Source organism: Podarcis vaucheri (genome assembly GCF_965113315.1).
Source record: "Podarcis vaucheri genome assembly, chromosome: 18".
NCBI lineage: Eukaryota > Metazoa > Chordata > Lepidosauria > Squamata > Lacertidae > Podarcis > Podarcis vaucheri.
The window spans coordinates 3,808,905-3,831,981 of NC_138756.1; the positions used below are offsets into that span (position 1 = coordinate 3,808,905).

A 23,077-nucleotide genomic window follows, 5' to 3' on the forward strand; every position below is an offset into this window, starting at 1 on the left:
ACCAGCTGCATCTGAGACCCTACCAGCCTACATGCCCTGGCTATCTCCCACTTGGACTACTGCCACGAGTTCTCTGTGGGGCTGCCTTTGAAGGTGACTCAGGAACCACAGCTAATCCAGAATGCGGCAGCTAGGCGGGTGACTAGGAGTGGCTGCGGGGACCATATAATACTGGTCCTGAAAGACCGACGTTCGTTCCCAGTACATTTCTGAGCACAATTCAAGGTGTTGGTGCTGACCTTGAAAGCCCTAATCGGCCTCGGCTCAGTATACCTGAAGGAGCATCTTCACCCCCATCGTTCAGCTTGGACACTGAGGTCCAGCTCCGAGGGCCTTCTGGTGGTTCCCTCGATGCGAGAAGCCAAGTTACAGGGAACCAGGCAGAGGGCCTTCTCGGTGGTGGCTCCCACCCTGTGGAATGCCCTCCCACCAGATGTCAAAGAGAAGAACTACCAGACTTTTAGAAGACATATTAAAGGCAGCCCTGTTTAGGGTAAGTTTTAATGTTTGATGCAGTTCCTTTGGCAGTTCCCTCACTGAGAGAAGTGAGGTTACAGGGAACCAGGCAGAGGGCCTTCTTGGTAGTGGTGCCCTCCCATCAGAATGTCAAGGAAATAAACAACTACATGACTTTTAAAAGACGTCGAAGAGATATCCAATTACACCACCTTTTGAAGAAGAAGCAGCAACAGAGGAAAATCAGATGATGGCACAGTTCAAACACTTTATTCCGTTTGGGAAGTTGGGTTTACAAATTTGGGGCAATATGTATATATATATTTTTTGTTTTTGTTTTTAATGCTGAAACTTTTCTCTGCAGAGAAGAGCGGCAACACTGGGGTATGTCCGGCGAATTGGGGCAGGGCGGGGCTCATAATTGTCCTTGGGGGCCAGATGGGATCACATCGAGCAAAAAGGGAAGGCCCTGCTGCTAAAAACTGGGGAGAGAGGAAGATGATACCCAGTTTGCGTATACACACACACACACACACACACACAGAAAGATGGGTGTCCCCCGCTGCTCTGACACCCCCATCTGAAACTCAGCAAGCATTCCTGGATTTGGCAGAGGAAAGAGGGAAAAGGAACACGCTGTTTTTTGAGCGATCAGTTCGTGCCTCGGCAAGGCAAGAGCCCTGCTGCCACTGACCTGTGGCACAACGAGAACGAGGGAGGCTGTCCCCAATCACGCAAAGGCCTCCTCAACAACAGGAAGACGTCGCCAAGTTGCACCTTGTTCCAAATTCACCTGAGCAAGGAAAAAGCTCATGCCAGAAGTGGAGCAGCGGTAAGGGGAGGAGAGATGAGGGGTGCATGCTCCCTGCAGATTTTAAAAGACCCCCCAAAGAAACCCTCTGTTGTTAAGAGAGTCAAGAGAGGGGCGCCGATCGCACGGCAAGAATGCGAAAAGGGGATGCCAGGCTCAGAGGCTTCACTGAGGATTTTTCGCTCCCGCCTCCTCCTTACTCCCCCAGCCCCGAGTGCAATGCCAGCCCTCCTGACCCAAGAAGCTTATGGCTGCCAGATGAATCGGAGATGGAGGGACGTTTGCGGCCTTCCAGACACGACTGGACCCCCAGCAGCCAGCAGGGTCAATGGTCAGGGACAACAGTGGCAAAAGATGGAGGGCAGCAGTATCTGGAGGGATAGAGGCACTGAATAAACAAGCAGAGCAGGAACTAAGCGAGGGCAGCAAGTCCTGGCAAGGGGCAGCTTCGGCCTCCTCCTTACAGGCTTGCAGGATTGGGGAGGGGGTGCGCGGTTGTTGCTGAACGGATCCTCTGCACCAAAACACCCTCCACAAACAGAGTAAAAGGCCAGTTTGGAAAACTGGAAGGCTAAGGAAGAGCTCCTCTCCCTAAAGTGGCTAGCATGGCAAAGTGATCTGCTCCCGCTTTTTCTCGCTTCTGCAATGCTGGGGGGCGGTATTTCTTTGTTGTTTCACCTGGAAGGGCTTTCACGCCTGCCCCACTATCCAATCTTGGAAGACTTAATGACCTCTAAAGAAGAACTAGCTCCCGTCTTGAGACGCGACGTGGCAGAGAAAAGTGTTGCGCTCTGGGGTTAGGAAGAGGAGGGGGTGGCACAGATTTTTGCTACGCCTGAGTCTCCCCCAGCCCCCCAATCCAAAGCACAAAGAGGCAGGTGAAGACAGCACCGTCCCAGAGAGAGGAAGAAGGTTAGGTACCCGGGGCAATCCCATCTGGCCCGGCAGGAAAGGTTTCGGAGCCAATTTGAGCCTGCTTCCGCAGGAGATCAGGAAACCCAAAATTAAGGGGCGTGTCTGGGGAGGGGGGAGGTTTTCGAGTCCAACGGGGGAGGTCAATGAAAGCAAGGGGGAATATTTAGTTGCACCTTAATTTTAATCCGTAGAGCGGAGCGTGGAGGGGACCACCGTGGCCTTGGCTGTTCTTGAAAGGCGGTTCAGTGTTGGGGGGCGGAAAAAGGAGGTGGTCTCTCTCTCTTTCTCCCTGCACCGCTTCCCACGCCCACACATGGGGGGCTTCACCAGTCTCATTTCTGGCTGTTGTAAGCCGTGTGCCGCTGGTTCATGGGGTTCTCGGGCGACTTCATCCACTCTTTCTTGAGGAGCTGCTTCAGCTGTGAGAGGCGCATGTTGGGGTTCTCCTGCTTCAGCCGCGGCAGCTGGACTTCCTCAAAAGCCGTGAAGGCAGCCTTCATCCGGCGCTCGGGGTGGCGGTCCAGGTCGTCGGCAACGCTGGAGGTGGGGGGGAGAAATGAGAATCACAGAATTGGCAGAACTGCAGAGCTGGAACCAAGGATTATCCAGTTACAAGCTTAGTGGATCAGGGGAATGCTGCATAGAATCCTAGAATCATAGAGAGACCACAAGGGCCATTGAGTCCAACCCCCTGCCAAGCAGGAAACACCATCAGAGCACTCCTGACCTATGGTTGGCAAGCCTCTGCTTAAAGACCTCCAAAGCAGGAGACTCCACCACACTCCTTGGCAGCAAATTCCACTGTCAAACAGCTCTTACTGCCAGGAGGTTCTTCCTAATGTTTAGGTGGAATCTTCTTTCTTGTAGTTTGGATCCATTGCTCCGTGTCCGCTTCTCTGGAGCAGCAGAAAACAACCTTTCTCCCTCCTCTATGTGACATCCTTTTATATATTGGAACATGGCTATCATATCACCCCTTAACCTCCTCTTCTCCAGGCTAAACCCAGGAGGACTCTCCAGGAGGACTCCCCTGAGTGAGTGCTTGTGGGCCCTGCTCTTGCCACTTACCATCTGGCTTGGGGCAGGGCCTGGGGCCTCATAAGGACTGCGTGCTGCTTGCGGTCTGCTGCCCAGGAGGACTCCCCTGAGTGAGTGCCTGAGGGCCCTGCTCCTCCCTGCCACTTACCACCTGGCCCAGGGCGGGGCCTGACAGGCCTCACTAGGACAGTTGTTACTGCCGGAGAGGCACAGAGTGTTTTTAAAATGTTTTTTAAAATTTTCTCTGGATTGTTTGTATGTGGGGGGTGGGGGTGGGATTGATGTTTGGTTGGGCTTGGGGAATTATTTTTTATTTTGATGTTTTTGTAATTTTTACATTTTTTGTTTGTATTGTTTTATTGGTTTTGTTTGTTTGTTTAAGGTGTTCTTTTGTTTTTAGGGGGAGGGGTCAGGGCTGCCGGGGAGTGGGCCCCAGCCCACAAAATGGCTGGGGCATGTTCCACAGGGGGGATGCACGGGGACAACCGATCTCAGTGATCACGGGTAGGAGGAGGAGTTACGCTAAGACCAGACCATGTCATTACAGAGGAGGCAGGTTTAGTCGTTGTCTGAGGACTATCCCTGCCTCCGGGTCTGGTCCTGACCGGATGGATACTAGAATCAGCAAGGGATACCCACATGACCTGAAGGTGCTGCTGTGCAATGCCAGGTCAATGATTCATAAGACCACTGCCATCCATGACTTGATCATGGATGGAGGATTTGACCTGGCATGTGTAACAGAGACTTGGCTGGATGAAGCAGATGGGCCTGTCCTTGCCGCTGCTTGTCCACCACGTTTCTCTTACGCACAGCAACCCAGGTCATGTGGGCGGGGAGGGGGGGTTGCAGTGATTTTTAGGAAGTCATTAGTTTGCACCAGGCGTCCTATTGGGAAGACCCAGTTCTCTGAGTGCATGTTCTGGAAGTTGGGCAATAGGGGCAGTACAGGATTCCTTTTGGTGTACCGACCTCCCCGCTGCGCCAAGGATTCCCTGCCCAAGCTGCTTCAGGTCGTGGCGGATGTCCTCCTGGAGACACCTAGTTTGGTTGTCCTAGGGGATTTTAACATCCATGCCGACACGACCTTACAAGGGGCCGCTCGGGACTTCGTGGAAAGCATGGCCTCCATGGGGCTGTCCCTGAATAAGTCTGGCCCAACCCATAGCCACGGGCATGCCTTAGACCTGGTGTTCACCTCGATGGATGCTGGTGATCTGACACTAAGTAAAAGCGAAACCAAAGAAGTGCCATGGTCAGATCACTTCCTGGTGCAACTGGACTTCTCCGCGACCCTTCCCCTTTGCAGGGAGGTGGGACCGATTCAGATGGTCCACCCCCACCACTTAATGGATCCAAATGGTTTCCAGAGAGTGGTAGGGGATGTTTTATCCCATGTTGATGACCTTTCAGCTGATTCCCTGGTGGCCCGCTGGAATGTGGAGTTAACCAGGGCTATTGACTGTTTGGCTCCGAAGCGCCCTCTCCGATTGCATGGAGCCCGGACAGCCCTGGTTGGTTTTCCATGGATCTGAGGGCAATGAAACAATCGTTGAGACGGCTAGAGCGCCGGTGGCGGATAACTCATTCCGAATCTGACCGGACACAGGTTAGAGCTCAACGTCGAGCCTACCAAGTGGCGATAGCGACGGCGAAGAAGAATTTCTTCACCGCCTCTATTGCATCTGCAGAAAACAGCAGCAGGAGACTTTTTCAGGTGGTTCACAATTTAGCGGAACCACCTGCAACATCGGGGCCCAGTACGGGCCACATGTTCTCCTGCAATGATTTCGCAAAGTTCTTTGCAGATAAAATTGCTCAGATTCGGGAAGAAGTAGACTCCACCGTGGGAGCAGGGCCGGGGCGGGAGAGTGCAAGAGTTCTGTCTAGTCAAGTTGAGTGGAATCAATTCCAATCTGTTACCTCCGAGGATGTGGACAGGCTGCTTGGACGAGTGAAACCAACCACCTGTCTCCTGGATCCTTGCCCATCCTGGCTTATAAAAGCTAGCCGGGAAGGACTGGGCGATGGGCTTCGTGGGGTGGTGAATGCTTCCCTCCGTGAGGGAGCCTTCCCAGACCTGCTGAAAGAGGCGGTTATTAAACCGCTTCTTAAAAAACCATCTTTAGATGCGGCCACGATGGCCAACTATTGCCCAGTCTCAAATCTTCCATTCCTGGGCAAGGTGATTGAGCGAGCGGTTGCCGAACAACTCCAGGCACGCCTGGAAGAAGCGGACCATTTGGATCCCTTCCAGTCAGGATTCAGGCCTCATCATGGGACTGAAACTGCCTTGGTCGCACTGGTTGATGATCTCCGGCGGGCTAGGGACAAAGGTGAGAGCTGTTTCCTAGTTCTGCTGGATCTCTCAGCGGCGTTCGATACCATCGACCATAGCATCCTTCTGGACCGTCTTGGGGGGCTGGGAGCTGGGGGCACTGTTATACAGTGGTTCCGCTCCTTCCTCCTAGGCCGTGTTCAGAAAGTGGTGGTGGGGGATGAGTGTTCAGACCCCTGGGCTCTCACTTGTGGGGTGCCTCAGGGTTCTGTCCTCTCCCCCATGCTTTTCAACATCTACATGCGGCCGCTGGGAGAGATCATCAGGAGGTTTGGGCTGGGTGTTCATCAGTATGCGGATGATACCCAGCTCTACCTCTCTTTTAAATCAGAACCAGTGAAGGCGGTGAAGGTCCTGTGTGAGTGTCTGGAGGCGGTTGGAGGATGGATGGCGGCTAACAGATTGAGGTTGAATCCTGACAAGACAGAAGTACTGTTTTGGGGGGACAGGAGGCGGGCAGGTGTGGAGGATTCCCTGGTCCTGAATGGGGTAACTGTGCCCCTGAAGGACCAGGTGCGCAGCCTGGGAGTCATTTTGGACTCACAGCTGTCCATGGAGGCACAGGTCAAATCTGTGTCCAGGGCAGCTGTTTACCAGCTCCATCTGGTACGTAGGCTGAGACCCTATCTGCCTGCGGACTGTCTCGCCAGAGTGGTGCATGCTCTGGTTATCTCCCGCTTGGACTACTGCAATGCACTCTACGTGGGGCTACCTTTGAAGGTGACTCGGAAACTACAACTAATCCAGAATGCGGCAGCTAGACTGGTGACTGGGAGCGGCCGCCGAGACCATATAACACCGGTCTTGAAAGACCTGCATTGGCTCCCAGTACGTTTCCGAGCACAATTCAAAGTGTTGGTGCTGACCTTTAAAGCCCTAAACGGCCTCGGTCCAGTATACCTGAAGGAGCGTCTCCACCCCCATCAGTCTGCCCGGACGCTGAGGTCCAGCGCCGAGGGCCTTCTGGCGGTTCCCTCACTGCGAGAAGCAAAGCTACAGGGAACCAGGCAGAGGGCCTTCTCGGTAGTGGCGCCCGCCCTGTGGAACACCCTTCCAGCAGATGTCAAGGCGATAAACAACTACCTGACATTCAGGAGACATCTTAAGGCAGCCCTGTTCAGGGAAGTTTTTAACGTGTGATATTTTATTGTATTTTTGGTTTTTATGGAAGCCGCCCAGAGTGACTGGGGAGGCCCAGCCAGATGGGCGGGGTATAAATAATAAATTATTATTATTATTATTATAAACATGCCCAGCTCCCTTAGCCGTTCCTCATAAGGCATCGTTTCCAGGCCTTTGACCATTTTGGTTGCCCTCCTCTGGACACGTTCCAGTTTGTCAGTGTCCTTCTTGAATTGTGGTGCCCAGAACTGGACACAGTACTCCAGGTGAGGTCTGACCAGAGCAGAATACAGTGGCACTATTACTTCCCTTGATCTAGAGGCTATAGTCCTATGATGCAGCCCAGAATTGCATTGGCTTTTTTAGCTGCCGCGTCACACTAGTATACCGTATTTTTCGCTCTATAGGATGCACTTTTCCCCCTCCAAAAATTAAGGGGAAATGTGTACGCGTCCTATAGAGCTAATGCAAGCTGCGCGGCTAAGCCCAAAGGCAGAACAGGGAGACGGAGCGCTACAAAGCCTGTCCGGGAAGCCTCAAGCTTTTGGAGTGCAGCAGGAACTCGCACTGCGCTCCAAAGGCTTTGGGTTAGCGAAAAGAACCCGAAGCCTTTGGAAAACAGCACAAGGTCCCGCTGCGCTCCAAAGGCTTTAGGGATCTTTGAGGCTGGTGGGGGGGGGAAGCAGCGCTTCCCCCCACCGCCAGCCCCACAAGCTCAGGGACAGAGGGAAGGCAGCGCCGCCTTTGCGCTACTCCCCGACCTCTTTGAGGCTTTCCCCCGAGGAGGGAGAAAGGAATGACTGGCCATGTCAGTCCCTTCTCCCTCCTGGTCAAAAAGCCCGCAGGAGCTGTGCGCTCCTTAAAGGGTGAGCGGCTCCTATGGGCTTTTGCGGGAGATGGGGGAATTCCCCCACCTCCTGCAAAAGCAGGGAGAAGGTCTGGGAGAAGCGCACAGGCCTGTCCGCTGCTCCCAGAGCTGGGGGGAGAAATCATATTTCCCCCCTTGATTTCCCCCTCTGAAAACTAGGTGCGCCCTATGGAGCGAAAAATATGGTAACTTGATTTCAACAAGACTTTTGACAAAGTCCCCTATGATATTCTTCGAGGAAGCTGGTGAGTTGAATGAAGGAACTGTTAGTGGGTTGATGGACCGAACCTAAAGGTAAAGGGATCCCTGACCGTTAGGTCCAGTCGCAGACAACTCTGGGGTTGCGGCGCTCATCTCGCTTTACTGGCTGAAGGAGCCAGCATACAGCTTCCAGGTCATGTGGCCAGCAGGACTAAGCCGCTTCTGGCGAACCAGAGCAGCGCACAGAAACGCCGTTTACCTTCCCGCCAGAATGGTACCTATTGATCTACATGCACTTTGACGTGCTTTCGAACTGCTAGGTTGGCAGTTCTCATTAATGAGAGTACTCATTAACGGTTCCCCATCATTCTGGGGGAAAGTGCCGTGGGGATTTGTCCTGGGCCCGTTGTTGTTCAACGTCTTTATAAACAACCTGGATGAAAGAATTGAGGTGATGCTCATCCAATTTGCAGGTGGCACCAAACTGGGAGGGGGAGCTAATGCCGCAGAAAACAGAACCGGGATTTGAAATGACCTTAACAGTTCTATGATTCTATGACTTTAATACAGGAAAGGAGATTCCGACTATAAATCAGGAAGAACATTCTGACATTAAGAGCTGTTTGACTGTGGAATGGACTCCCTTGGGGGGTTGTGGACTCTCCTTCATTGAAGGGAAGGGATTTAAGCAGAGGTTGGGTGCTCATCTGTCAGGGATTCTTGGCTGTGATTCCTGCATTCGTAGAACAGTAGCGTTGGAAGGGATGCCAGGGGTCATCTAGTCCAACCCCCAGCAATTCAGGAATCTCAGCTAAAGCATCCATGACAGCTCTGTTAAAAAACCTCCAAGGAAGGGGAACCCACAACCGCCCCATTGAGTTAATTCCACAGTCAAACTCCTTTTACCCCCAGGAAGTTCTCCCCAATGATTTGCCAGAAACTTCTTTTTTGTCATTTGACTGCAACACTTCAGACCCTACTCTCCAGATCAGCAGGTAACAAACGTGCTCAGTCTTCCATGGGGCAGCCATTTCAATATTAGAAGATGGCTGTCATATCACCTCTCAGCCTTCTCTTTCTCTGAATAAATTTAGCGACTTTTCCCCAGCTGGGTTCATCTCTGCCTCCCTCTTCTCCTGCTTCAGTTTCCACCTCTCCTCCGCCCTTTTCATGCCTCTCCTGGTTCTGGGAGACCAGCGGAGAGGGGAGCTTGTTGCAACAGGAGGGGGAGACTCCCTGGCATCTTCACCAGCCTGACCCATCTCTGCCTCCTGCCTCCCTCCTCTCGTGCTTCAGTTTCCACCTCTGATTCCGGACTTCCCTTGGGGGTTCCCCCAGCAGGTTCCTCCCACCACTCTTCTGCATCCAGTCAGTCCATGACAGCTGCCTAGGTCTCCTCGTCTTATGGGTTTCCCCAAAGCAATCAGAGACTGCGCCTGCGCAAAACCAACCTCTCCTCCGCCCTTTTCATGCCTCTCCTGGTTCTGGGAGACTAGCAGGGAGGGGAGCTGGTTGCAACAGGAGGGGGAGACATCTGTGACTCTTCACCAGCCGGACTCATCTCTGCCTCTTGGCCTCCCTCCTCTCCTGTTTCAGCTTCTGCCTCTGATTCTGGACTGCTCTCTGCCACAGACTCTCCCTGCTCACTAAGCCCTGTTGCCTCTTCAGCTTCTGCCACCTCCTCCTCCCCGTCTCGTCCCTCTTCTCCCCCTGACCACTCATCGTTGCCCCACCACCCCTCTCTGGACTCTGAGCCTTCCTCCCTTGGGGGGCTCACTTCATGAAATCTGGCCCTTTGAAAAAAGTTTGGGCACCCCTGCTTTGGAGCATCTGACTGGCCCCTGTGAGGGCAGGATGCTGGACTAGACAGGCCTCGCTTTGTCCTCATCCAGCTGTTGCAGGACGCCTCCTAGGCTCTTAGCTCTCACGTGGATTACCTGAGCACCGCAATGGCATCCTCGATGGTCCGTGCCTCTACAGCGCCTTCCTCCAGGACCCTGCGGTTGATGTTCTCTTCCAAGGGCATCTCAAGGTGACTCTTCAGCTTCTCTCCTGGCAGAGAAGGGGGCAAATGGAACAACAGGTTAGCTGGAGGTCAACCTTTTTTTTAAAAAAAATGCAGCAATACGTTGCAGGGGACTGGACTGGACCATCCTCAGGGTCCATTCCAACTCCATCATTCTAACACACTGCATTCTGCGAGTCACTCTCTGCTCTGGATGTGGCTGTGGTCTAAACCAGTGTTCCCCAACCTTGGGCCTCCAGCTGTTTTTGGACTACAATTCCCATCATCCTTGACCACTGGTCTTGCTAGCGAGGGATGATGGGACTTGTAGTCCCAAAACAGCTGGAGGCCCAAGGTTGGGGAACACTGGTCTAAACCACTGAGCCTCTTGGGCTTGCTCATCAGAAGGTTGGCAGTTTGAATCCCCATGACGGGGTGAGCTCCCGTTGCTCGGTCCCAGCTCCTGCCAACCTAGCAGTTCAAAAGCACACCAGTGAAAACAGATAAATAGGTACCGCTGTGGCGGGAAGGTAAACAGCATTTCTGTGTGCTTTGGCTTCCGTCAGTGTCCTCTTGCACCAGAAGCAGTTTAGCCCTGCTGGCCACATGACCCGGAAAGCTGTCTGTGGACCAACGCCGGCTTCCTCGGCCTGAAAGTGAGATGAGCGCCACAACCCCACAGTCGCCTTTGACTGGACTTAACCGTCCAGTGGTCCTTTACCTTTTTTTACCTGGACTCCCAGCACCCGCTAGTTCAGGCATAAGCAAACTCTGGCCCTCTAGATGTTTGGGACTACAATTCCCATCATCCCTAGCTAACAGGACCAGTGGTCAGGGATGCTGGGAACTGTAGTCCCAAACATCTGGAGGGCCGGAGTTTGCCTATGCCTGCGCTAGCCCATCATCTCCCGCTCACCGGGTTCCCCGTTCTCCTTCTGCTGCTCTTTCCGGAGCGCCTCGTCGATCTGCGCCCGGGTGACTTTGCCCGGGGGCAGCGGCTTGGGCGTCTTCCCCTTCAGCTTGGCATCCTCTTCTTCCAGGAGGCGCTGCAGCTCCTTCTTGCGCTCCACCTGCTCCAGGCGCCGTTTCTCGCGCTCTTCCTAAAGCAACCGGAGGGCGGGAGGGAGAGAGAGAAAAGAGTCTAGTCCTCAGTCTAGAGCCAGTGTGGTGTAGTGGTTAAGAGCGGTGGACTCGTAATCTGGTGAACCGGGTTCGCTTCCCCGCTCCTCCACCTGCAGCTGCTGGGTGACCTTGGGCCAGTCACACTTCTCTGAAGTCTCTCAGCCCCACTCACCTCACAGAGTGTTTGTTGTGGGGGAGGAAGGGAAAAGGAGATTGTTAGCCGCTTTGAGACTCCTTCGGGTAGTGATAAAGCGGGATATCAAATCCAAACTCCTCTTCTTCTTCATGATTCTGAGTTGAATAGGAGCACCGTGTTCTGCCTCATACGGAGTCAGAAACACTTGAGCTCAACATTGTCTACACTGGTTGGCAGCAATGGTTTCCGACTCAGGGGTCTTTCCCACCCCTAATCTGGTGATGCCTTTGGGGACTGAGACTGGGACAATCAGAATGCAAAGTCCAGTGTGAGAAACTCCGAAAAATAACTTAACCTTAAGCCTAGGTTACTGTCGTCGCCACAATGGAATGTCTAGGAGCCTTTTTTTGGCAACTGATTTTATTTTATTATTTTTCCTTTCATTTCTATACTACTTTCTATTTGAAAGAGAGAGAAAACCCTCAAAGCAGGTTTTCAACACATTAAAACTTCCAATAAAACAATCCAGAATAAGAGAAATTCAGGAAAGTATTTCAGATCCTTCGGCAGGTGACATTTTGCTTTCCCCGTATTTATTTACCTACTTGATTTATAGAGCTGCCCCATAGCAGAAGAGCTCTAGGAAGGCAGGGTGGTGTAGGGGTTAGAGTGTCAGACCTGGGAGATCAGGGTTCAAATCCCCACTCAGTCCTGGAGCTCACTGGGCGACCCTGGAGTCAGTCCCAGCCTCTTAGCCCACCTCACAGGGTCGTTGTATGGATTAAGGGAGGGGGGGGTGAACCATGTACAGTGGTGCCTCGCAAGATGAAAATAATCCGTTCCGCGAGTCTCTTCGTCTAGCGTTTTTTTTGTCTTGCGAAGCAACCCTATTAGCGGGTTAGCGGATTAGCACTATTAGCGGTTTAGCGGCTATTAAAGGCTTAGCGGCTAAAAGGCTATTAGCGGCTTAGCGGCTTAGAAAAAGGGGGGAAAGCGAAAAAAATCGCAAGACTCACAAGACGTTTTCGTCTTGCGAAGCAAGCCCATAGGGAAATTCGTCTTGCGAAGCGCATCGAAAAACGGAAAACCCTTTCGTCTAGCGGGTTTTTCGTCTTGCGAGGCATTCGTCTTGCGGGGCACCACTGTACTCCTTGGAGAAAAAGGTGGGAGATAAATGCTGACCGGCTTAAGAAAGCTGGAGGGGCCAGCCAGGTGATGCCAGTCGCAAACCTGCCGCCCAGAGATTTCCACATGGCTGTAACTGGACCAGCGCCAGTCGCAAAACGCTCCTGTGCCTGGGGAATGTTGAGCACTACCACTGAGCTATGGCTCTCCCTTTGTGCATGGACTACAAGTCCCATAACTCCCAGCCAGCCTGGCCGCATGATACCAGGGAGGATGGTATCTGTAAGCCCAGAACATCTGAAGTTTGGGGAAAGTTGGCCTGCAATACAAGCCTTCCTAAATAATCAAAGACAGCAATCCATTCAACGATTCGCCAAGAAGCGCAGCTAAGCCCAAGATCAACGGCGCGGAAAGCCCAACATACCCGTTAACACCTCCCAACTGGCCAAGGTGGTACAGAAAGCAATTTGCGCTTTGGATCTGGTCAATAGCAATCAACAAATCCAAAAGCCCAGGAGATGCATTAAGACCAGGAGTCAATAAGACCAGAGACTCTTTCGAAACGGAAAAGCCGTGTCTCAAAGCGCCCCCCCCCCGTACACATCGCCCAGATGAGCCATCAGATCATTCAACATTTGAAGATTCAGAGCAGATGAAAGAAAGGTCTTCCCCTCTGTGGCGGAGAGTTGAACTGCGGAACTCTCCGCCACAGGAGGCAGTGATGGCCATGACTTTGAGAACAGCAGAAGCAGCCAGGAAGAGAGTAGTGGAGTTCAGGGATATATATATATATATATTTTTAAAAATAGCTGTGTGCCCTTGTTTTATATTATTATTATTAATATTATTATTATTATTATGTGTATTATTATGCTCTACACCTGCAGGTCTCAGGGAGGTTCACAATATAAAATCACATAGTTATAATATAATAATAACAAGAATTTATTATTTATACTCGAACCCATCTATCTGGGTTTCCCCAGCCACTCTGGGCGGCTTCCAACACAATATTAAAATACAGTAATGCCTCAAACATTAAAAGCTTCCCCAAAGGGGGCTGCCTTCAGATGTCTTCTGAAAGTTTGGCAGTTGTTTTTCTCTTTGACATCTGGTGGGAGGGCGTTCCACAGGGCGGGTGCCACCACCGAGAAGGCCCTCTGCCTGGTTCCCTGTAGCTTTGCTTCTCGCAGTGAGGGAACAGCCAGAAGGCCCTCAGAGCTGGACCTCAGTGTCCGGGCAGAACGATGGGGGTGGAGACGCTCCTTCAGATATACAAATAATCATATCTATATCTATCTATCTATCTATGTTATACTACAAACAATTTGATCGCTTTACATGGTTTTTTGTGCTTTGCAGTATTTGTAGTTTTGTATGTTTCATTTTATGCACTGCGATTTGCCATTTTTTTTAACTGATCATAGTTTAGCAATTCTTTATTGTAACTGCTAGGTGCAAATTGTTTAAGCGTTATTTATTAATACGTATTTAATTTTACTGCTTACTATTATACTCTAATGGATGATGGAATAATGCATAACTTGATATACAGCAAGTTGTGGGGGTTTTTGAAGTTATGTTTTTATTATGACTTTCTTTTTGTATTAGATCTATGGTCTGCCTGAAACCCTGGAAAGCTGCTGGCAGTCAGTGTGGGCAATACTGGGCTAGACAGACGCCAATGGATCTGGCTCAAGGTGTGGCAGCTGGCCTTATAGGTTCGCATCCCATTAAAGATTTGAGAATGTCTCAAAACGGCATCGTGCTCAAACTTAATGGCGGAGGAGAAATTGGCTGTTCTGGCCGAGGCTGAATCCTCACCAGAAAGAGGAAGGTGCTCTTGCATAATAAATAATAATAATAATAATATTTTTTTTATTTACATCCCGCCCTCCCCAGCTGAAGCCGGGCTCAGAGCGGGTAACTTCAAATGTATAACACATTAACAAAAAATCAGACAATCAATTAAAATACATCCTCAAATCAGATCAGGATCAGAATAAAATCCAGTCGGATGGCAACCCGCAGATTAGGGTTGGGGACCTTAAATGCTCCCCAGGCTCAACTGTTTGTGCTGAACTTGTATGGGGCTGTGAGAAAAATTGGGAGGCCACTTTCATGCAAGTTCTTATGAAAGGGGAGAGAGAGTCAGGCTGCGCCCTGACCAAAGGCCTGGCAGAACAGCTCCGTCTTGCAGGCCCTGTGGAAAGATGTCAAGTCCCGCAGGGCCCATGTCTCTTGTAACAGAGCGTTCCACCAGATTGGAGCCACAGCCGAAAAAGCCCTGGCTCTAGTTGAGGCCAGCCTAACTTCTCTGTGGCCTGGGACCTTCAAGATGTTTTTATTTGAAGACCGTAAGTTCCTCTGTGGGGCATACCAGGAGAGGCGGTCCCGTAGGTACGAGGGTCCTAGGCCGTATAGGGCTTTAAAGGTTAAAACCAGCACCTTAAACCTGATCCTGTACCCCACCGGGAGCCAGTGCAGTTGGTATAGCACCGGGTGAATGTCGTCCCGCAGCAAGGACCCCAGAAGGAGTCTCGCCGCGGCATTCTGCACCCGCTGGAGTTTCTGGGTCAGTCTCAAGGGCAGCCCCATGTAGAGCGAGTTACAATAATCCAGTCTGGAGGTGACTGTCGCGTGGATCACAGTGGCTAGGAAGCAGAGAGAGCGAGATCACGGAATTATAGAACTCAAAGGGACCCCTAAAGCCATCTAGCCCAACCTCCTGCCACACAGAAGATGGAAGTGTTGGGGGCAGGGAGGGAGAGAGAGGATGGAAACAGAGAGAGAACACTCTGCATCCCTGGAGCCAACGGGTTCGTGTCACCATGGAAGCGTGATCAAATTAACCCAGCTGGTCTGATCCAAAGGATGCGTCCCGCCCCAGGGGACAGGTCGATGTCACAGAGATGCAGGGCTGAAACCGGAACCTCGCCGAGACGGGAGCAACGCCGCCCTTGGTCTGGCGCAGTTTCAAGGCTCCCGAATTACGGAGGTGCCTTTAATTAAGCTCTCTGGTCCTCCCCCTTGGGACCTTCCGTGTGCAAAGCAAGCGTCCTTGCCGCCCCTTTCTCCCCTCGCCACCCTACAAAAGGGAAACGAGACGCTATAGGATTCATCCAAAGAGACAGAAGAGAGGGACAAAACTGCTCTGTGATTCCAAAAGCTCTCAAACCAGCCAGAGAGATCTATCCATTGCTGCCGCCTCCTGGGCAGAAGGGAGAAGTGCCCCTTTGCTGAATGGAGCGTGAAAGGTGTTGTCTGCCTGCTCTAGAAGACGCCAGCGTCTACCCAAGTAACACAAACCATTGGGTCACCTGGCTCACTTATTGGCTAGCACTGGTTGGCAGCAGCAGTTGCAGTCTTCCCCAGCCCTTCCAGGAGCCACTGCAGAATGAACCTGGGGGCACATGCAGGTTCTCTGCTCTTGAGCTCCGTCCCATCCCCAAAAGATAAAACAAGATTCTATCTAGTCCTCATGGTAGTAATAATAATAATTTATAATGGGGACCTGCCTCAGCTACATGGCTTTCAGGCAAAATTTCTATGATCTCTGCTGCAGGTACCCAACTGTGTCCACAACTCCATACTTCTGTTAAAGGTAAAGGTAAAGGGACCCCTGACCGTTAGGTCCAGTCGTGGCCGACTCTGGGGTTGCGGCGCTCATCTCGCTTTACTGGCCGAGGGAGCTGGCGTACAGCTTCCGGGTCATGTGGCCAGCAGGACTAAGCCGCTTCTGGCGAACCAGAGCAGCGCACGGAAACGCCGTTTACCTTCCCGCCAGAACAGTACCTATTTATCTACTTGCGCTTTGACGTGCTTTTGAACTGCTAGGTTGACAGGAGCAGGGAATGAACAAAGGGAGCTCACCCCGTCATTGCGGGGATTCGAACCGCCGACCTTCTGATCGGCAAGTCCTAGGCTCTGTGGTTTAACCCACAGCGCCACCCGCATCCCTTATACTTCTATTAGAAGCTGGTGCATGCCCAATTTTAACTAAAGCATGGTGAGCTGCCCTAAAACATTGGCTCAGGATTTCAGTGTTTGATCTAGGGAAGGGTTTGTACCAACCCCTGACCAATGAGGAGGCAGAAAACCATGGCTAAAAAAGCCACCTCTATTGGTCTGTCACCCCCCCCCAACTTTATTACCTGGGTTATGAAGGCGCCCTAAAGACGTTAAAGCAAAGATTATGGGTTCATACACACAGCGACTTGCGATCTCGATTACACACAGTCTGTAGTCCGTGGGAATTGGAGTATAATATGGGCATATCTTTAAATTAACACCCTACATTAAAAACCTGACAATACCAAATTATCGAAGGTTATTCTCCAAAGCCAGACTAAATGCATTTCCTTCTGCAGTGTTGGATGGCAGGTTGAGAGGAATTCCCTACCAGGGCAGACTTTGCTTGTCAAGATATCGGTTCTATAAAACATATTCTGCTGCACTGTGCGAAATATGAGCAAGCCAGGGCTGAACTGATACTACCCTTGCTGGTACCTTTCCCAGGAAAATCAGAGGCTCGCTATGTCAGGTTCCTATTGGAAGACCGGACAAACGCTAGAACATAGGCAGTGGCGAAGTTTTTATCGGTGGTTGCAAGAACCAATGATCCCTATCTTTAAGTCTGAACAAAATGCTTGTTTAACCTGGAGGTAGGCTGTCTGAATTGTGCATTGCTTTGTAATGATTTGTTGGGTCTCTGGGCCGTAATAAAGATTGATTGATTGATTGAATAATTTATTATTCATACCCAACCCATCAGGCTGAATTCCCCAGGCACTCTGGGCGGCTCCCAACAGATCACAATAAAACATCAAAAACTTCCCTATGCAGGGCTGCCTTCAGGTGACTTCTAAAAGTCAGATAGTTGTTTATTTCCTTGACATCTGAAGCGAAGGTGCTCCACAGGCTGGGCGTCACCACCGAGAAGGCCCTCTGCCTGGTTCCCTGTAACCTCACTTCTCGCAGGGAAGGAACCCACCAGAAGGCCCTTGGAGCTGGACCTCAGTGTCCGGGCAGAACGATGGGGGTGGAGACGCTCCTTCAGGTATACCGGGCCGAGGCCATTTAGGGCTTTCAAGGTCAGCACCAACACTTTGAATTGTGCTCGGAAATGTACTGGACCGGTGTTCTATAGTCCCGGCGGCCACTCCCAGTCACCAGTCTAGCTGTCGCGTTCTGGATTAGTTGTACTTTCCAGGTCACCTTCAAAGGTATAAACAAAGGGCCTGGATTAAATTGGGATCGTAGCAAGTTGCTGGACACCAGTGCAGGCTATCTGTGCATCTAGGCCTGTAATGGTTACACTGGCTGGCAGCGGCTCTCCAGGGTTTTTTGAAGGCAACCCAGCCAGATGGGCAGGGTATAAATATACTATTAGTAGTAGTAGTAGTAGGTAAAGGTAAACCCTGACCATTAGGTCCAGTTATGACCGACTCTGGAGTTGCGGCGTTCATCTTGCTTTATTGGCCGAGGGAGCCGGCATACGACTTCTGGGTCATGTGGCCAGCAGGACTCAGCTACTTCTGGCGAACCAGAGCAGCGCACGGAAACGCCGTTTACCTTCCCGCCGGAGCGGTACCTATTTATCTACTTGCACTTTGACGTGCTTTTGAACTGCTAGGTTGGCAGGAGCAGGTACTGAGAAACGGGAGCTCACCCCATCGTGGGGATTCGAACCGCCGACCCTGTTATTATTATTATTAGTAGTGGTGGAATTATTATACCTGGGGATTGCAGTAGGGACCTTTCACAAACCTAAAGGAGGCACTCTACCTGTGAGCTACAGGCCTTGGCTGGGGTGTTAGGGGAGAGATAATACTTATGGCAGGGGACATGTTCTGCTCCTCCTGGGGTTGTTTTCCCACCTGCATTCAGCATTCACCTGTGGCTCCTGGAAGCTGTCAGCAGGCGACAGCGGCCACAATCCCAGAAGGGCTTCGACTGGCCGGCTGAACCAGGTGAGGGGAGCCGATGGATCTCAGACCCTCGGCGAGTTAGGGGCTTCCCCTGCATGGGAAGACAGGCTCTGGTGGACGGAATGGACAAGATCAAGAGGATGTCACATAGAGGAGGGAGAAAGGTTGTTTTCTGCTGCTCCAGAGAAGCGGACACGGAGCAATGGATCCAAACTACAAGAAAGAAGATTCCACCTAAACATTAGGAAGAACTTCCTGACAGTAAGAGCTGTTTGACAGTGGAATTTGCTGCCCAGGAGTGTGGTGGAGTCTCCTACTTTGGAGGTCTTTAAGCAGAGGCTTGACAACCATATGTCAGGAGTGCTCTGGTGGTGTTTCCTGCTTGGCAGGGGGTTGGACTCGATGGCCCTTGGGGTCTCTTCCAACTCTAGGGTTCTATGATTCTAAGAGTGGGCCCCACGGTCAAGAAGGCGGTTTCTGCCCGTGCTGTAGAGGGAAGTGAGGGGCCAATGGGGCTGGGATCCTATCTAGAAGGAAAACTATGACCCCAAATCTCTGCTGCCTTGTGGGATATATTTGGGAGAGGAAAAGGCTCAGGAGAAAACTCTACACAAATCCACAGTGGAGACACTAAGGTGGTTGGATGGTGCCTTGTACGCCTCCTTCTGGCAACTCCTGCAGCCAAGCTGGTGCCAAGCGTCTTGCTCCGCTTTCCTTTGGACCCCCGTCAGCGAGGCCGAGAGGGGGGTCTCAATGTCTGGGCAGCCCAAGACACACCCACCCACCCACAGCCCAGGCTTTGTTGCCCCAGGAAGGCCATATCAGTGCTGCTAGCCCGGCAAAAACAACACAGGAGGCAGCAGTCACAGGCTTCAGGTGAAGAAAGGGTGACACACCCCAGATCGGATCCTGCCCTTCCAGATTCCAGAGAAGTGATTAAGCCCTGAAATGCTCAGGAGGAGGAAGTCAGCCCGGTCAGAAGAGTCACAAAACCACCTTACTTGTCTCATGTTGCGCAATTCAGAGAGTGTTTGATCTCCTTAGGAATGCCAGAAGATGCCCACCGACTCCAAGGTTGCCCATGATGGAGTGGGGATTCGAACTCTGATCTCCCGGGTCCTACTCCAGCACTCTCACCACCCACTTCTGTCATGGGGCAGCTTAAAAAAATTTGTTGGTAAATAAATAAGGGGAAGGCAAAATGCCACTTAAAGGAGGATCTAAAAGATTCTTGAAGCCTCGATTTGTTTTAGTCTGGATTTGTTGTTTGAATGCGTTGGCAACTGCTTTGAGGCACACCCCCCCCCCCCATTTAAAGTGGCACATGCTCTGGTTATCTCCTGCTTGGACTACTGCAATGCACTCTATGTGGGGCTACCTTTGAAGGTGGCCTGGGAACTGCAATTAATCCAGAATGTGGCAGCTAGACTGGTGACTGAGAGCAGCAGCCGAGACCACATAACACCGGTCTTGAAAGACCTACATTGGCTCCCAGTACGTTTCCGAGCACAATTCAAAGTGTTGGTGTTCACCTTGAAAGCCCTAAACGGCCTCAAAGGCACAGTATACCTGAAGGAGCATCTCCACCCTCATCGTTCTGCCCAGACACTGAGGTCCAGCTCCAAGGGCCTTCTGGTGGTTCCCTCACCGCGAGAAGTGAGGTTACAGGGAACCAGGCACAGGGCCTTCTTGGTAGTGGCACCCGCCCTGTGGAACGCCCTCCCACCAGATGTCAAAGAGAAAAACAACTACCAGACTTTTACAAGACATCTGAAGGCAGCCCTGTTTAGGGAAACTTTTAATGTTTGATGCATTACTGTATTTTAATTTTTGTGGGAAGCCACCCAGAGTGGCTGGGGAAGCCCAGCCAGAAGGGCAGGGTATAAATTATTATTATTATTATTATTATTATTATTATTATTATTATTATTATTATTATTGCAGCATAGAAACGAAGCGAATAATAACCATAATCATTATAAGGTTCAGTGTAAAAAAAGAAGAACTTGTTGTGGGTTCTTGGGTTGTTCTTGGGTTCATTTTTATGACGAATTTTTTAATGTTTTCATTTTGCGGTTTCCTGCTGCAGCCGCTCTGAGAACCGCAGGTGTAGGGCGGCATACAAATTTAAGAAACAATAACAAAACAATAAGGAACATTTTCATTCCTATGCCGCTTTGTATTTTAAAGAAAAACAATAACCCCGAAGCAGTTGACAACACTTGAAAACATCAAATCAAATCATTTGGAACAAAACGAATTCAAGCTTCCAGACGAGAATATTTCAGAGCCTTCTCTCAGTGGCGTTTGGCTTTGCCCATATTTATTTCCCGGCTTAATTTATACAGCTAATTTAATAAAAAACGAATCAAAAAGGCGCCTAGACATTCTGCTGTGGCGACCGCAAGCTCGGTTTAAGGTGCATATACGTTTGAGTTTCTAAGGCAACTCGCTCTGCTCCTCTTCCCTTTGCAACCTGGCAGAGAATTTTTGGGGGACCCCCGTCCCCCCACTTCCAGCCAGCCCCTCCCCGCTCACCTTCCTCTGCTCCTTCCTCATGACGTGTTTGTCCTCGTCTTTCCAGAAGGCATCCTCCAGCTCTTTCTGCTTCTTGGCATCAGCTGCTGCCTTGGCCTCCGCCTTCCTCGCCCGGGCGGCTGCCGACTTGGTGTTCTCCCCTTGGAACTTTTTGGGCATCCCTCAGGGTCCTCTGGCCTGGCGGGGGGGGGGCAAAAGGGGGGTTTGCAAACGTGATTTTTGTTTTATTTGCAATTTTGCACTCAGAGTGACCTGCGCCGTAAAAGCAAAGCCACGGAGATGTTAGGTAAGGTAAATGGACCCCTGACCATTAGGTCCAGTCGTGGCCGACTCTGGGGTTGCAGCGCTCATCTCGCTTTATTGGCCGAGGGAGTCGGCGTCCAGCTTCCGGGTCATGTGGCCAGCAGGACTAAGCCGCTTCTGGCGAACCAGAGCAGCGCACGGAAACGGCGTTTACCTTCCCGCCGGAGTGGTACCTATTTATCTACTTGCACTTTGACGTGCTTTCAAACTGCTAGGTGGGCAGGAGCAGGGACCGAGGAACGGGAGCTCGCCCCGTCGCGGGGATTCTGCAATGCAGAAATCTCAGCTCATGCCTCCATGACAGGTGACCATCTAACCTCTGCTTAAAAACCTCTGAGGAAGGTGTAACTATAGTTACAGGCTGCATACACACCCCATATTTGAGGCACTGGATCCCACACACCCCGCCTCCCCTCCCCGAATCATTTGAAAACAGCTGGAGGTCTTTGGGAAGTGGAACCACTTAATGGTCTTCTCTGCTTGTGGCAACCATTGTAACCATGAAATCAGAGGGTTGGGCACCCCCAGGGTCATCCAGTCCAACCCCCCTGCAATTCAAGAATTTCAGCTCATGTCTCCATGACAGGTAGCCATCTAACCTCTGCTTAAAAACCTCCGAGGAAGGTGATGTGCTGTGTGGCTTTAAATTTTATTTTTACAGACACGCCATGGGCCACCAGTGATCTCCAGACCACAATTTTGGGACCTTTGATCTAAAGTACACGACTTTGCTCCAAGGATCCCTTGCATTTTAACCTGTATTTTAAATTGGTTTTTTTCCCCTATTATGTTTTTACTGTAATTTTACTGGTGTTAGCCGCCCTGAGCCTGGCTCTGGCCGGGGAGGGCGGGGTATAAATAAAATTTATTATTATTACTATATATAAAATATATACCGCACTTCATCAAAAGATCTCAGGGCAGTTCGCAGTATAAAATGCAAGATAAAACACAAGTAAATAATTAAACTCAAACAATTTTATGGAGTGTCTGTACACAGCTACAGTTTGTGTGTAATAATGCTAAAAAATATTGCAACACTGCTATATATACAGTTCAGGGGCATGCAAACTATGATCCCAGAGGACGTGCATGCAAACATGGTAAAGCAACTTATTTCCAAAGACTAGACATCGGAAAGTGACCACCAGGCGATTGAAAATAAAACTTAAAAACTATCTAAAATACAATTAGGGGATTAAAAACAAAATTAAGGTGATGTGGGTAGACTGCTAGAATTAAAAAAATGAGGAAAATTTTCTTTAAGAAGGGAAATATTTTGTGGGTTATTTAAAAATATATATCATGGTCATGTTAAAACGTATGCAGGACTTTAAGCATAGCAACAGATGAGAAATAGTAGTTTAATAAGTGTGAATTAATGTATATAATGGGTAAAATATAAGCAATACAGCAGCTTTATACAGTAAGGAAAGAACACCATGGAAAGGGTGGCTGGGAGAAGAGAGATTTGTTCTGAGTGTTGCCTAAAAGAATTTGCAAAATCTGATAATTTAGTAACAAAAAAAATCAAAATTTAAGAGCTGTATGCAAAAGTATGCCAAACGCACAAGAGCACTTTCACAATTAATAACAACAACAACAACAATAATAATGTGATTTGAGGATACAGAAGTAGCAGCTGGCACGAAGTAAACAAAGGGCTTGCTTTATTTATTTTTAAAGGGCACATTTTATTCAATGGGAGATTAATAAAAAGAGCTAATAAAATGCACTGCGAGGCTGGAGAGATTTCTTTTCTTCTCTCTCCTCCTTCTCCTTCCTTTCTTTCCACCCCATGGCTTTTTTTGGGGGGGGGTCTCCCATCCCCCCCACCTTCCCCCCTGAAGGCCGCCCCTTGCCCCATAATAAGACGGGGGAGGGGGGGTCTCGCAATCCCCTGCCATCCTGCCCCACCCAACCCTCCCCTTACCTGCCGCCTCCACCTCCGGCCGTCGCAGCCTTTGTCCGTCACGCCCCCGCCTCCCTTTTCGAAAGCCCCCCCTCCATGGGGCGCGGAAAACGGGGGGGGGAATAGTCTCGCCGCCGCCGCCGCCGCCATTTTTGTTGAGGGCGGTTTCCATGTTTGTTGAGGGCAAAGCCAGCATATCCCCCTCCCCTCCATTCCCCAATTTTTTGTTCCCCTGCCTTTTCTTCGCTTCCTCACGG

The 23,077-nt window shown here is 50.7% G+C and overlaps 1 protein-coding gene across 1 annotated transcript; it reads right to left on the reverse strand.

Moving 5' to 3' along the window:
* Positions 1-704: 704 nt before the first annotated feature.
* CCDC124 (coiled-coil domain containing 124) lies at positions 705-22,930 on the reverse strand. The gene is made up of 5 exons (XM_082206754.1): positions 22,842-22,930; positions 20,606-20,782; positions 10,671-10,854; positions 9,687-9,801; positions 705-2,719 (listed from the first exon to the last, which is right to left on the reverse strand). The coding sequence occupies exons 2-5, from the start codon at positions 20,762-20,764 to the stop codon at positions 2,515-2,517; spliced, it is 663 nt and encodes a 220-aa protein (XP_082062880.1). The 5' UTR covers positions 20,765-20,782; positions 22,842-22,930; the 3' UTR covers positions 705-2,514.
* Between the last annotated feature and the right edge of the window lie 147 nt (positions 22,931-23,077).

Bases quoted from the DNA above. Each gene is read 5' to 3' on its own strand.
- CCDC124 (XM_082206754.1), bottom strand. From the start codon at position 20,764: ATGCCCAAAAAGTTCCAAGGGGAGAACACCAAGTCGGCAGCCGCCCGG. The intron at 9,802-10,670 runs GTGAGCGGGAGA...CTTCTCTGCCAG, and splicing joins GAAGGAGAACGGGGAACCCG to GAGAGAAGCTGAAGAGTCAC. The intron at 2,720-9,686 runs GTAATCCACGTG...CCCCACCTCCAG, and splicing joins GATGCCATTGCGGTGCTCAG to CGTTGCCGACGACCTGGACC.